At 37.9% G+C, this 15703-nt stretch overlaps 1 protein-coding gene across 2 annotated transcripts in view; it reads left to right on the forward strand.

Moving 5' to 3' along the window:
- Positions 1–15703, forward strand: part of COL28A1 (collagen type XXVIII alpha 1 chain) — a 158343-nt gene that overhangs the window by 21754 nt on the left and 120886 nt on the right. For both annotated transcript variants that reach the window (XM_045793658.2, XM_087861051.1), the window contains exons 9-11: positions 3296–3340; positions 5883–5927; positions 7037–7090. In XM_045793658.2, coding sequence (XP_045649614.2) covers positions 3296–3340; positions 5883–5927; positions 7037–7090 — 144 coding nt within the window. The remainder of the gene's footprint in view (positions 1–3295; positions 3341–5882; positions 5928–7036; positions 7091–15703) is intronic.

Consider the following 15703-nt stretch of genomic DNA (forward strand, 5'->3'; position numbering starts at 1 on the left):
CTGTTCTCTCTGTTAGCAGATTGTCTATCTGAAAGCAGAGCATGTCCCTCTCATTCAATCTGTCTACAACCCTCAGAACCCGGCCCAGAGATCTCGCTCTGGATCTCCTCCAGTCTGACCCCCATTGGAGCTAGGAAGCAGCAGGGCAAGAGTGGAGGGGGCCGTGCTAGGAGCATTGTTGCACTGCCTGGGGCACCTTCGGGGTGCATCTGTTCCTCCTATGCTGGAAGGAACCAGAAGTGGGGAGGAGCCAAGTGGGAGCAGGGCTATAGGCTGGGGCATGGGGCTGTACTTGCACACGAACCTCTGAGGAATACAAAAATTCTTTCATTTTGTATTCCTTTTGAAGGGATACTTGTCGAAAAGGGAAGTTAAAACATTAGTAGGTTATTAGCTTCATGTGTAACTTTCAACTATTTCGATACATGGTATATAGGCCTCCCCTTGCACTCCTGCCCTGGGCCCGGCATATACAGAGGTGAGTCTACATACAGGCAAATAAATACATCCCCAATCACTGGAAGTGTTAAGTGTATGTTTCTTCATCCGTATGGATTAACGTAGGCTTCCTTGATTTACAGGGTGGTTGGAGAATCAAATGGAATTATGGATGGGGCAATGTATTATAAACTCTTTGCTGGTCTATAAATGTAAGGTGCTGTTACAAAGAATCAGGGAATCAGTGATAATATAGGAAAGTTAAGAAAATTTCATGATTGTAAAATTGTCCTATATACGGGCCCCCAACTTGATTTATAATATGAGCTACTCACGAACACTACATATATATTTACACACATGCATACACACACTCACACACACACATATATTCATGTATATTTATATATATGAAAAGACTCATTTAACCTTCTGGGAAATTACAGATCACTGGTGGAGTTCTCATTTGGAAAATACAAGCTGTCAGAGTAAAGTGACCCCGAACCATTGACATTCAAACCAGAATTTCACCGGGAACAGCAGCATCAGAAAGCAGAGGCTGGAAACAGAGCTAATCTGTTCGTAGCTTTCTGAAGCACTTGCTCTCTGAAACTGTGTAATTGTGGCCATTCCACGGGGATTACTGAGCCCACCAAAAAAGAAAACGCCTTTGCGTACTCATGAGGCAAATAACATGAGTACAATATTTTCATTGATGGAAGTCTGCCCCCAAAACAAATGCTGTTCCTCAGGACCCTATAGCTAACAAATCTGTCTGGACAAATGGAATGTGAATCCTGGCCAAAAGAATTTTGAGTGTATTTATGGTACTTTTCTGTTTTATATTTTGGTGGTTGACTCATTTTATTCCCGTCCAACATTATTAAATTAATTGCTTTCTAATTGATTCTTCAACAATGATTTTCCATTTGCATCCAGAAATAAATGTTCAATTTGTTCTAAGTGAAAGCTCAGTTTTTCCTGGGTCAGTTTGACTCAGTTTGATGTGGCGAGAGAACAGATTGCTTTTGAACAGAGGCATAGCTGGATCTAGGAACTGTACCTCCCTCTTTCCTGCTCCTGATGCCAGCAACACCCCATGTCGTACCCTGGGCTAACAGAAAGTAACTTGCATACCACAGCGGGGTGCCTTGTTCAGTGTTGGGTGGTTGATGAACATGGACTTGGGAATGTAATGCCTGGGGTCATGGGCAAGCTATTTAATCTCTGAACCTTCTTTTCCTCTCTTTCTCTCTCTCTTTAATCTAATATAATCTGTTGAGGGGATTAGCAGTAATGTAAAGGCTTTGGACTTTGGATCCATGACTGGTGGTTACAATTGTTATTTCCCTTCCTAGAGCGGTGCTATTCCAAGGGTGGTCTGCCCATTGGCTGTCAGTCTGTGAACCCCTTGTTGGTATTTTGTGATGAGATAAAGCTTGCATCAGAATATAAATCCACTATACCATTAAATACACTGTTCTGTCGACATTCATTTTTCACCGCGTGTCTTCTTTAATGGAGGCAGGGCACTGATGTTCACCATAGTGCAAGTTTCTGACGTCACTGTGGAGTGGCGCTTTGGGTAGCACACCTCACAGCATGTGGAAGATAAAGCAGCAGTGGAAACAGTATTGAGGGCACTGGACTAGGAGTCATTGGCTAGCATGTACATTTAAGTAACTCATTGAACCTCTCCAGTTGAGTTGCTGCATCTTAAAAATATGAACTGTTTAAGGCAACATGGTCAGTAATATTGTAATAGTGTCGTATGGTTACAGATAGTAGCTACACTTGCGGTGAGCCCAGCATAACTACAGAGAAGTTGAATCACTATGCTGTACACCTGAAACTAATGTAACCCTGTGTTATGCTCAAATAAAGAAAAAATTTTTTAAAGGAATTGCTTTGAGTTTCAGGAAAAAAATATGAAAGCACTTGAAAATTCTAACTTTAGTCATTTTTCCAATTGCCTTTGATACCTTTTAGTTCTAATTATTCAAAGTCTTAGAAGTCTGATACAATGGATTAGTATTCAGAGGTCCCAATTCTCATTCTACACGAGCAAGTTACTTAACCTTTGGAATCACAGATTCTCAATCTGTAAAATTGGGCTAATAATATCTATGTCAGACAGTTAATGGAAGCTTAACTGAGATAACGTCTGCAAAATAACATTGATCATAAACAATAAAGCATAATTTAAATGTTAGTTCTTTTTTCATAACTACTCCAGTAAAGGCAGGACAGGAGACAGTGATGATGGGAAGTAACAGCATGCTTGCCGTCATGCCCGTCCCCAGCAGGTCTTGCTAATTCTTCATGGCTCCTTTCCCCACCAAGCCAGGGCATGGTCTCAGGACCTTTTTCTTACTACTAACTGATCAAAGTTGGTACTCGGGATGGAGTATCGTGTTGTGGAAAAAATAGGGACTGTGAGTCTGAGCTACCTGATAGAGGGAAGTTCTCTTGTTGAGTGTAAGTTTTTTCATCTACAAAACAAAACTGTAAAACTGATCTCATTGAGCTGTGATATGGATTCAATTAAATCACACACACAAAGAGGATATGGTAGCTGCTCAGTAATCCTTAATTTCTTTCCTTTTAATTTCATCCACCTCTCAACGATGTTAAGCCTCACTAGGTGGTGTCATGGATTCGATTCTGTCAAGTTAAGGATGACTCATGGATCAAATTTTTCAAAGTGCAATGCCCAAATAACCCACAGGATTGAGGATAAACTTGTGTATAACCCATTAGGGTGCTTATGTCATAAGAAATCTTTTTTTTTTTTTTTAATCCTAACCCCGAATGACTACAAATGTCCTCTTACTAATTTCATTTATTTATTTCTCAGGGGGAAAATGGAGAATGTGGCAAACCAGGAATAAAAGGTGACAAAGTAAGAAACACGTTTTTAAAATGCTAACAGCTGTGATCGCTTTGGGGCTGAGATTCCTTAAGAGGAAATTCCTGGGATGCATTACTTTGCTGTCACTACTGGAGTTGGAAAGTCATTGGCTTCATTTTCACATTTATAAAACATGAAGCAGAAAACAAAGCCATGCCTAACTTTAGTTAATGGAAACCCCACATGCCTTTCCTATGGACCTTTAAGACCTTGCTTTATGGCACCCTAACCTTTGAGGCCAGGCCTACAGAATGTTATGGCGAAAAGAATAATTTAACCCGCAAAGTCAACTCAAGCTTCAATCAGGTCAAAGTGGAATTGTTTTTCAGATGTAAACACTAACAGCAAGCACTTTCCAGAAGGGAGTGAAGAACTCTATGGAATAAGTTATTGAAATAATTATAAATAATGTGACAGAACTAGGCAGAGACAGGGGTTTGAAATTTTGAAATTGCAGCAAGCCACAGGTAATTGGGTAGGTATTTACCTTTCGCTAAAAAATAAACATGAATAAAGTATTTAAACTGGAGACAACATTAAATATGTTGTGAGTTCCTTAATGGACCAGAAATATACAGAGAGTACGTTTGAAACATAATGACAAAGGGTCCAAAAATGTACAGACTAAAAATAGTTTTCATTATAATTAAGAACTATTAACAGCATGCCACCAAGATACTCAACTCTTTTCATATCTGTATTTTAATTATGGGAGAGAGCCAAGGAAAAAACCAGGCAAAAGGTGAAAAGAATAAGATGATGACACCAGCCTATGTAACTAAGCACTTCAAATAACTTGAGACTTTGTGAAAGCTTTTAAAGTACTGTGGAGTTAAAGGCCAGGTGGATCCGAAAAATGTAGGCTTGGTAATTATCTCTGGGCAAAATGAAACTGTAGTAATGAATAGATTCTGCCCAGAGGATAATTGAAAATGGGAGACAGACATGGACTTGAAAATACAAAAGAGGGGACACAGAAGAACAAAAATGAAAGTTAAACAGTAACTGTGAAAACTTTTTGAAATGAAAATGGCTGACAAAGAGTTAATACCATATTTCATTGTCATAAGATGTCAGGGATTTTTAAATGCCCTATTATTTCCCGTGCCAAAAAGAAAGAAAAGGTGCTGCCAATTATAAACAGAAGATGCAATTGATTGTAAGATGTATCTTAGTGTCGGAGATGTAAAAATTTGAAAAAAAAACCCCGCATGCCGAGAGTCAATGAAATATAGTGCCCTTGACACGAAGAGTTCATATATAAGTTTATAAGTCAAACATACGAAGAACATAAAGAGACACAAGAGAGAGAATGTGCATGGCTAATAAATGAAAATATTAGCAATCAGATAAGTGAAATTAACACATGAAAATATTATTTCACTTCTCAAATTAGCAAACACTGAGACAATATATAATATTGAGCCTTGATGGGGAGTCTGTAAGGTGATGACGCACCCTCTCTACTCAGTAAGAATGGAAATCTGAACAAACTCCACGGAGGGAAGTTTTGCTTTTTCTTTCCATGTATGGTGTGAACATAGAGTGAGAGAGCCTTGAATGTGCTTATCGTCTCTGTGTCTTTCAACCTCTTCCAGAACATCAGCTTTAGGAATCCATCAGAAGTGGGACATGATTTATACACAAAGATGTTCATTATAATATTATTTAAAATAGAAATCATCAGAAACAACTTAAATATCAATACTAGGGAAATGAGTACATAAAGTATGATAGATTCATATTCTTGAATATTATTCCATTTACTAAAAGCTTTTAATGACATGGAAAAATATTTTTGGTACAATGGAAGACCAGATAAGGGCACAAAGTTGTATATGCCCTTTAATCAAATTATTTAAAGAAATGTAATTATTGCATATGCCTGAAATGTTAATAGCAGTTCCTTCTGTGTGATCTTTTTTTCTGTTTCTTTGCTTTTTTCTATAATTGCTACGATGTGTCTGTTATGAACACGTTGTATTTTGGTAAACAAAAAAAGTGAAAATGTGAGAAAAGAAAGACTATATTATATTCTCATAAAAATAAATTCTAAAAAGTTGACATGTTGAATTATTTTTTATTAAAAGAGGGTTGAGTATAAACACTGTTTTGTCAAGTTGCATGTCTTGAAGATGGGCAAAAGAGTGATCTAGACATCGTGGAAACTCACCAAATTGTCAATTGAACTGACTTTGCCTTGTTGGAAAGAAACAATATTCCACTAAGTGTACTGCTTTCTAAAGAATCTTAAGAAATAAATTCTTTACTTTGATCAAAATTTCAATATACAGGTGAAGGACTTATATCTAAAATTGTGCTTTCACGGAGTTTACTAAAGGAAAATTTGACCTCAAGTTGGCTTATTAATTCGGATCATTTTGTTAACAAAAACCAACAACGTTGGCTTTGCTGTTTGGATAACCTGGGAAGATTGGCCATTACTGAGAAAACATTCCCTTCCCCCCACCTAAAATCATTGCACTTTGAAGATGGATATTTAGAGCAACTTACCATTAATTTTATTCCACAGGGATCCTTAGGACCACATGGACCAAAGGGACCGAGAGGACTTCAGGTAAGGAGGCTAAATCAAATCTATGTCTGATTAGATTAGATTAAAATAATAGGATTAGAATCACCTAGGAAGCTCTTAAAACTCACTGTGCCCATTTACTCTCTCTGCCAATTCAATCAGAATGTCTAGGGATTGAAGCCAAGCAAAGCCAAGCATCAATAGTTTTAAAGATTCCCAGGTGATTCTAACGTGCAAAAAGTTTGGAAATCACTGCCCTAATGTTTTGAATAACTAATTCAAGCTCCCCAAAGATAGGTACCAGCAGGTGAGTTTACTTATTAGAGGGATAAAAGTTTAAAAATTCGGGTCTAGGAAGACAGATAAATCCAAAGCATTTAAAAATAGGATGTAACTATTTTTGCTTTGCTACTATAATATAGTCGGAAGAACTACACATTTTATTTAAATTACAGTATTTGTATTGTTCCATCATTATAAGTACTTAATGCTCTATAACATGGAATAATTCTTCAAGGCATTTATTTAAGTTAAACAAATTCCATGGATTTCAAAAAATGATTTAGATCAGTGCCCCTCCCCGCCCCCCCTGCCTGGGGACTCGCTTACTCTAAATTTTTCATGGGGGGTGTGATGTGTGTATATGAGGGTTAATTTCAGTATTTCAAAAACTCTACTGAAAATTATAACTTGACCCAAGATTTCCTAGATAGCATCTAGTTAACCATCAACTTCTTTGCTTTGGCGTAGAATTGTAGTGGGGCAGGGAAGTAACTCTGGTTATCACAGGGTCATGAGAAGCTCCAACTTGCAGTTATAAATGCCTTAGATATTAAAAAAAAAAATGTTGTTCATTCAAAATTTTTCAGAAAAGCTGTCCAGCATAGGAAAAAGGTTGGAAACACAGACTTAGAAAGCAAACCTCTCGTGAATAAATGTTTGCTCTCAGCTTAAGTACTATTTTAGAAGCTGCCTATTTGACACGAGCATTTTTATCTCATTCCACTTCTCAGTCACATGTGACCCCAACGTAACGCCGAGATATATAGTCTGACTTCTAAATTCAGCATCTCTAGGGACCCTAATGAACGATTCAGTCTTGGTTGGCCTTTTGTATACAGAACTAATTCTTGGTTTTCACCTTGGAGCAGGGCATTAGTGGACCTCCAGGGGATCCAGGTCCGAAGGGATTTCAAGGCAATAAGGTAATCATACCCTTTGATTAAAGACAGGCAGAGTGCCTTTCCCCTAGTGAGCTATAGTGATGTGTGTTTTTATTAAGCAGAAGTCAGTGGACTCTTTGAGGATGTGTCTTTGGCAATCCATGATAACCTGCGGATGTATACACAGCATCGTGTTCAAGTACATGCAGGAACTCAATGGCATAGCTTTATCATTTATTATCATATTATTCAAAGGTACATTATTAAATACAAGCCATTATTCAGAATCTTTGCAGTATTTCCTTCTCACTCCTGCTCTTTAGTCATCTTATGGTTCACTAGAAACTGAAAAGTAGTAACAAATAACCAATTCAAATCACTGTATTTCCCAATATGTGATGTCAACTCAGTATATAGTTTATAAAAGAAGGAAATTTATAACTGTCATGCCAACAGAAATTGAGCTTTTAAAAATCATTACAGGGGTGTAATCTCAACCATCAGTACCATGTTTGTAATGTCGTTCCACAGATAACCAAGCAAGACAGCGGGAGGGGTTGAATAAGAGCCAAATAGAACCAAAAGATGCTATGGCTGGGATAGTTAAAAGACCCTCAAAAGACCTGGTTTTAAGGCTCTGTTTTCTAACGAGAGTGGCCATTAATTTGCTGAAAACAAGCTTTTTAGTACCTTTTAAACTCTCCTCAATGCTTATTAAATTTCACGGATATAGTAAATATCCAATAAATAGTGTCGTTAGTGACCGGAGATCTGTGGAATTTGTGGCAGCAAGAACAGCAGAAGGTGTCATCCCTAGTGGACCCTAGACAAAGCCAGGCTTTTAAGGGTGCTATCAAATCAAAGCTGTGGGGAGCAGTTGGGCTACTTGAGTGTTCTTTTTCCAGAGAGAAGAAATAGAGTGACAAGTATAGTATTTTTAATGAGATAACGACAATGTGTGATTTCCCAGGCCACTTTTAATTGGCAAATTAAAATAGAATGAGCTTCTCAGCGGGAGTGTGCTTAAGCTTCATCTGGGGAAACTGCCTTTTCCAGTCTTTGCCTATGATTAATTCTCTCTGGGGAAAAGAAATGTATCTCTTGAATACTGAGTAGAAGTTTTTATAAAATTGCTTTGGCTGTGGAAAAGATCCTGCAGCAAGAAAAAAAAATATTTTGACAATCCACACTTATTTCTAGGATTCTTTGGTTACCTAAGATGATCATTTTCATGTTTGTGAAAAAAAGGCTTCACATCAGGGATTGGGGTTGGAGTTTCCAACAGTGCTAGAATTATAGGAAGTTTGAGCCACGAAGGCTCTTAGAGATCATACTGGCCCAAAGTTTTCTCTTTGGAAAATGAGAAGTGAAGTCTGGGTATCACATGGCTTGCCTGAAGCAGAGGCACAGCCAGGCTCATCAGCTTTGGAGAGCTCCCTTGGAGGGCTGGGGGCAGGGCAGGCAGCTTTGGGAGACCACAGAAAGGTGCTATCATTTGCCCACTTCTATTCATATCTCATACAATTACTATTTAGGTTTCTCTTTTAACATAAACTTATTTCTTTATTTGTTTATTTCTAAGATTTTATTTAGTTTTATTTGAGAGTGAGAGAGAGAGAGAGAGCACCGTGGGAGAGGGAGAATCAGACTTCCCCACTGAGCAGGGAGCCCAATTTTGTGCTCAATCCTATGACCCTGGGATCATGACCTGAGCTGAAGGCAGACACTTGACCGACTGAGCCATCCAGGCACCCAACATAAACTTATTTACGCAAAATTTAATTCCAACAGTATATTAAGTCTTAGAGTAAATATAGTCAAGTATTTAGGGGAAGTTACGATTTTCTGAGGTAATAACATTTCATGCTTGACTTCCACATCATCGTAAGTATTTGAATACTTTTCATGAATTTTCCAAGGTCCTCTTTAAAAAAAATTTTTTTTTTTTTTAATTGTGGTTAAGGGGGCACCAGGGTGGCTCACTTTGTTAAGTGCCCGACTCTTGGTTTCAGCTCAGGTCATAATCTCAGGGTTGTGAGATTGAGCCCTGGTAGGGAGTGGAGTCTGCTTGGGATTATTTCCCTCTGCCCCTCCCCCTGCTCTCTCAAATAAATAAATAAAATCTTAAAAAATTAAAACAAATAAATTGTAGTAAAGGATATATAAAATGACCACTTGGGTTTTAATCACAAAATTCACTGCCAGGTTAATACACAAAGCTCATTGCCAATTGAAAAGATGTCAATTTCTGAGAATGTTCTGGGTTGCTGGGAGCAAATGAAGTGGGAGTGGGTTTTTCTTTTTCCTTCTAGTAATATTTCTGGTTTAAGGTCACAAATCTAATAGTCTCTTGACTTGTACTTCAAGACTATTACTAATTTCTACTTCTCTTTGATTATGTCAACCAGAGATACGTGTCACATTGATCATTAAGATTTCTTAAATTTTATACATTTATTAGTATATTATCTTAAAAGTCAGGTTTCAGGGAATGATTCCATCTTGTGTCTCAGAATGTACTTCTAAATCTTGAAGACTTAATATATTCTTTTTTCCTCAATCTGGAAATAATGTTATGTTTATAATGACATTTCTTTTCATGCATTACCATTTTATTATAATGTTTATTAAATGTTTTTAAGAGATTGCTGTTGCAAATTGTGCAAAAAAATTCTCTAAAACCTAGTAATTCTGTATTTTCTAATGGGCACGGGGAGGATTATTTATTTTGAAACTTCTATAATAATTGATAACATTTATTGTATATTTACTATTACAGATATATAGTTGTAAATACTAACTTAACATAATCCCACCTTTTGAGGCATGTTTTAGTCTTACCCCCATGGTACAGATTAGGCTACTCAAGCAAAGAGAGTTTAAGCAATGGGTTCAAGTCTGTAAAGCTAGTAAGGGATAGAGAGAGCCAGGATTCAAACCCAGCCAGTCTACTCTTAACCACCATATTATATTTATCTCCTTAGGAATATTGCTGAATTTCCTGAATAAGTTGACCTGAGATAAATGCATTTCTTTTGGACAGTATGGAAATTGCATCTGTCCCTTCTCTTGTACTCTGGCTGGACACAACAGTCTGTTGAGAGGTGCATTTCTATTTCATTATAATATTCATCTGAAAATGCAGGAAGAGAAGGATGGGAATCGCATGGGAAAAAGAAACCAGTAATGTGCATTTTCAAATATTTTGTTTCTTAGGAAATCTTCAAATAGAAACCTTTAGATTTGTAACATTTGAAAAGATTCCATAAGAGTTTCTAGATGGGGCCTATATCTTTGAATTTATGAATGGTTTCTCTCATGAGCTACATCCCATTCTAATGCTCTAGTCATTGGATTTTCTTCATCAAAGCATTTGCAGAAAGGTGGCCAAAGAACAAAAGGAAAAAAATAGCATGTGATAAATCAAGGGAAAATGTGATGCTGGCCCGGTTTCACAAATCATTTCTGTCATTAATATTTTCCACATGTAAAGTAGCTCCTATTTTGCCCTGAATGACCTTGTTGTCTTAGAAACAAAACATAGATGTTTCTCAGCATGAAACTGTGGCTCTCAGGCCACTTCAGCCTCCCCCATATATGAAGGTCATGCAGTGACATTCATAAGAAGAACATCCCATCAGTCTCTAAAATCAATTAGCATCATAATCACACAAGGGCCTTATCCCTAGGACCAAACAGAAAATGCTATAACTCTGGAAAGAGCCTGGTGCTCTTTCTGAGTAAAAATTGAGTACCTAAGAGTCCTATGCTGACTTCCAAGGGCTATTGTGATGGTTCAGGTTGCAATCCCATCTGGTCCTAGAATGAGCCCTCTCATAGCTAGAAAAAAATGGCTCAAGATTGGCAGGGCTTTCAAATCACAGAGAACAAATGACAAAATGAGTTTTGTACAAAGAAATACAGTAGAATGCTGGGTATGCCAAACCCACATTAGGTAATTTCTGCCATTTCTTGATGTCTTTCTGAGGTTATTTTGGAAGGGTATTTCCTTCTCAAATCTCTCTCAAATCTGCTCTTTCCAAGACCCTCTTTGTGCTTCTGGGAGGAGGGCCTGCTCACTGTAGCAGGAGCAGAAAATAGCTTGTGACATGTTGGGAGTATCCTAGTACTAAAGTTTTAGTGCTAGGGCCAAAGAACACTAGGAAATAGCCCCGATATGCTTTCCCAAGTCAAAGTACCACACGTTAAACCTGCAACAATTAGAAAGACCATGATATTATATTCTGTATTAACTCATCTTAATGGATGAATTACCTCGCTTCTCATAACCTCTTCCATTGTTTTATCCAGGACATTCGTATATTTCCTGCAGGGCTTTTCTCCCCTAAAATTTTTCTTCTTGTACTACACACAAGTCTGAGAAACTCAGAGTCCTTTTACATATGAGACTTTGTCTTAACTCACTTATACTTCTGAGATGTCAAAAAAACAAAAAAAAACAAAAAAACAAAACACCACAGAGAAATAGCACCATTCGTGTCCAGTTTAATAAATAGATATGATGAGGGTTAATAATCTCCAGTGAATCAAGCATTTATCCATCCATCCAAAATGAACAAAGGACCTCATATCCATGAATACATGGAACCTATGTTTCAAGAGGAGTGAGGGCACATCAAACAGTTAGACCACTCCATGGTTCTGTACCACACCATGACTCTTGGACACCGTATTTCTCCTTCTCCAACTCTGTCAGGGTTTCACCTCATTTCTTGAGGTTTCCAAGCACAGTATATATTTTTCAAATAGATAGTATTCTTCTGAAGAAGTAAATAAGAACTAAATGTATAAATCCTAAAGTTGAAACTGTAAACATAATAAACAGCTCTACACAACAACCTGTTTTCTTCAAAATGCCCTATGAAAAGAGGTCAATCTTAAAAAGAGGTCTGGTTGTCAACCATTGTGATAGCTACTGGGAAAGTCCATGCATGTATTTTTGGTAGCTGGTAGCTTCCTGTTAGCTTCCATGCATTATACCTTTAAACGTTGCTAGCTTTCTTTCAGATACGAACCATTGGCAGGAGAATTGGACAAATATGTGCAGGTCCTTCACTGTTTAAAAAAAAATCCAGGGGCGCCTGGGTGGCACAGCGGTTAAGAGTCTGCCTTCGGCTCAGGGTGTGATCCTGGCGTTGTGGGATCGAGCCCCACGTCAGGCTCCTCCGCTATGAGCCTGCTTCTTCCTCTCCCACTCCCCCTGCTTGTGTTCCCTCTCTCGCTGGCTGTCTCTATCTCTATCGAATAAATAAATAAAAAATCTTTAAAAAAAAATCCAAGCAGAAGCTCCAGTGACAATGGGTTGGGAGCATCACTGTCACATCTGAGAGAAAAAATTATATGCAACAAGGAAGTATTTGTTGACTGAATGGGTGAATGAGTATTTAAATGGAATGAGTTGTCGACAGTATCCTACTGTAGAGAGGTCAAACAAGCAAGAGCCTAAAAGAGTCATTAATTTTTTGTCAACTTTGAAGTAACTGAAAATCTTTAAGGGAGCAGTTTCGATAGAGAGATTGGGGAGATGACAAAGGAGAAGGATACAACAGCCAGGAATTCTGACCATTCTTCCAAGATATTGGGATAATATAGGGAAAGAGGACAGTCTTGACATAACCCATCAAAAGCTCCTTGTACATTTAATAATAGTCTAATGTGTTCTTATACTTCCACTTTAAAAAAAAAAGATTTTATTTATTTATTTGAGAGAGACAGAGAGCCCAGGTGGGTGGAGGGGCAGAGGAAGAGGGAAAAACAGATTCCCCGCTGAACAGGGAGCCCAACACAGGGCTTGATTCCAGGACCCTGGGATCATGACCTGAGCCAAAGGCAGGAGCTGGTTTTAACCGACTGAGCTACTCAGGTGCCCCATCCTTCTACTTTTTTTCTAAGAGAGGGAAGAAGACTTGGGACTTATTTATTTATTTTTACAGTATCAAATATACAACTTAGAGTCTCATATTTTCTATAACATCACTGTTTTTGCTGCAACAGAATTATCATTAACGAAGATTTAGTTGTTTAAGAAATACATTCTTGTTTTGTTCGTTATTTAAGTATTTGATTCGACTCAACGTTAGCTTAGCAGCTTTAGAAGGTCAACTTACTAAATGTACCTAATATTTCAGTTATGGCTTGGAAATAGTTCAACACCACAGATATGAACAACTTTGAAGAGTTTTAAACTTCCTCCTCAAACAAGCATGCTGTGTAGTTTTATTTCAGCTCTCACAAAATTCAGAACCTTAACGATCTCCTGACATTGTGATGTTGCGTTCAACTGTAAAAAAATCATGATTTGAAATAGGATATAATTCCTTACACTTGATGGGAAGCAAACCAGGCGAAACATACCTAGACCTCAACAATTCCTAGGGTGGAATAATTAATCAAAGAGAAAAGTGTTTAAATTTACGGCTCTCTTAACAGAATGACTCTAGTTTTTGCTTCACGTAAAGCATTTTAAGTCAGGGGACTTGAACGTGTCAGCTTTTCCACTTGTCCCAAACCAATGATGGGCCTTCTGGATCCCTGGGCAGCTAACAACTTTGAACAAGGTTGTGACTGCTCGGTGGATAGCCGTGTAAAGGGAAGAATCCCTTTGCAATTTTAATTATAAATATCTGTTGAATGAAGGTTGGAGCCAAGCTGCCAAACTATGTGAATGTTTTTTTCTTCAGAGATGTCAAAGTTTAAATGTGATTTCTGTCCTGAGCCTAATTAAAGGGGAAAAAATCATTAGTAATCCAGCAGTTGTTGTTGTGGAAAGGGCTTTGACCTACATGCGCATCCGCCCACCAGGACTCTAAATGAGCTATTAACTCATTGGATATGAGACAACCAATAGTGACAACTTGAAGTGGCTGCCAGAACATGTGGGGTGTCAGCCAATGGCTTCAAGGCAGATGATTTTCATTCCCAAATCTCTGATCCATATGGTTCTCAGCAGGAGGGGTATACTGTGCGTGTGTGCGTGTGCGTGTGTGTGCGCGAGCACGTGCACAGAGACTGCCAAGGTAAAAACTCTGATGGATCAAGAAACCCAAAATGGGGGCGCCTGGGTGACACAGCGGTTAAGCGTCTGCCTTCGGCTCAGGGTGTGATCCTGGTGTTATGGGATCAAGCCCCACATCAGGCTCCTCCACTATGAGCCTGCTTCTTCCTCTCCCACTCCCCCTGCTTGTGTTCCCTCTCTCGCTGGCTGTTTCTATCTCTGTCGAATAAATAAATAAAATCTTAAAAAAAAAAAAAAAAGAAAAGAAAAAAGAAACCCAAAATGCTCCTGACGTAAAGGTGCTGAGTCCAACCCACATGCCCAGTCAAGCTGGGCACTAACGTGGAACTGAATCAGTTACTGCAGGGTCTTCAGAGGGATGCCAGAATTAAAAAAAAAAAAAAAAAATCACACTAATGTCCCCAATTCAAGTAAATTGCAATAGCATTGCAACAGGTAATATTACGTTTATTCCAAGGGTAAGGCTTTTTTATTGTGGTAAAAGTCCAAGGAGTGTCCATCAGACCTGAGATTCTTAAAAGCTCTCCTGATGGGCTGCTAAGCAGTCCTTCCTTTTAGGGACAATGACACACAATTCCTTAGATTTTATTATATATGATGAGGTGTGACTTCCGAGTAGATTGAGCCGTATGAATGTCATTTGTATGGGTCAACCATGGTTGAATATTATCAACTGCATGTGGTTTAACCTAATAGCAATCAAGAAAATGAGTTGAGTTACTAAAATCTGGTATAATACTGCAATTTTCATTACATTTTCACTGATTTTTTGTTATTATGGAGTTTTTTTCTTCTTTAGAAAGTATAAGTAGGTAGACTTACAATCTTTTCTTTTACCCAAGTAGATGGTATTCAAAGAAGATTACATTGGAGATTTGAAATACTGATGGTTTCGGACTCAGTGCATTTGGTTAATAACTGAATTATACGTAGACCAAGATTGTGTGATCACAGTATTGGCTATTATAATTTCTTTTACCTTTACCACTAATTTAGTAACAACACTGATCCAGGTAGACTTAAATACCTGAAATGACATGTGAATTGGCTTGTAAAGTATATTTTCTTTTGGCTTGCATTTTATTTTAGAGATCATTTGTTTTCATATGGTAGATCTTCCACAATGGGTAGATTGTAACTATCTGACTTCTGTATTTTTCATCTGGTAACAAAGATACGAATTTAGTCTGTGATCAAGTGATTTTTGAAATCATTCGATAAAAGAACTGAAAAGTCTCGAGAGGCAGTCTGGCATGATGGTTAGAGCACTGGCTCTAAAACCAGAATGCTGGGGTTCAAAGCCAGCCCTATACTGTATTAGCTCTGTGATTTGGGTGAGTTAATTATCCTCCCCAGGCCTCAGTCTTCTCATTCATGTAATGGGTTAATAATAGTACCCTCCTCTTAAGAGTTATTTTGAAGATGAGTTAATCATAGTAACTGCCATATGTGTTGATAATAATTAAGCAGCTAAGTATTTTGACAACTCTCTTTTATTAATCTAGAAAAAGTCTAGTCTGAAATGTTTTCTAAAATAAGCCACTTATAACACTTGTCTGAAACAAGAGGAATTAGGTACTAAAAATAGAGCTTGATTTAGCAAGTGTTTGATAAATATT

Source organism: Ursus americanus, chromosome 3 (genome assembly GCF_024610735.1).
Source record: "Ursus americanus isolate L20-20 chromosome 3, mUrsAme1.1.p, whole genome shotgun sequence".
NCBI lineage: Eukaryota > Metazoa > Chordata > Mammalia > Carnivora > Ursidae > Ursus > Ursus americanus.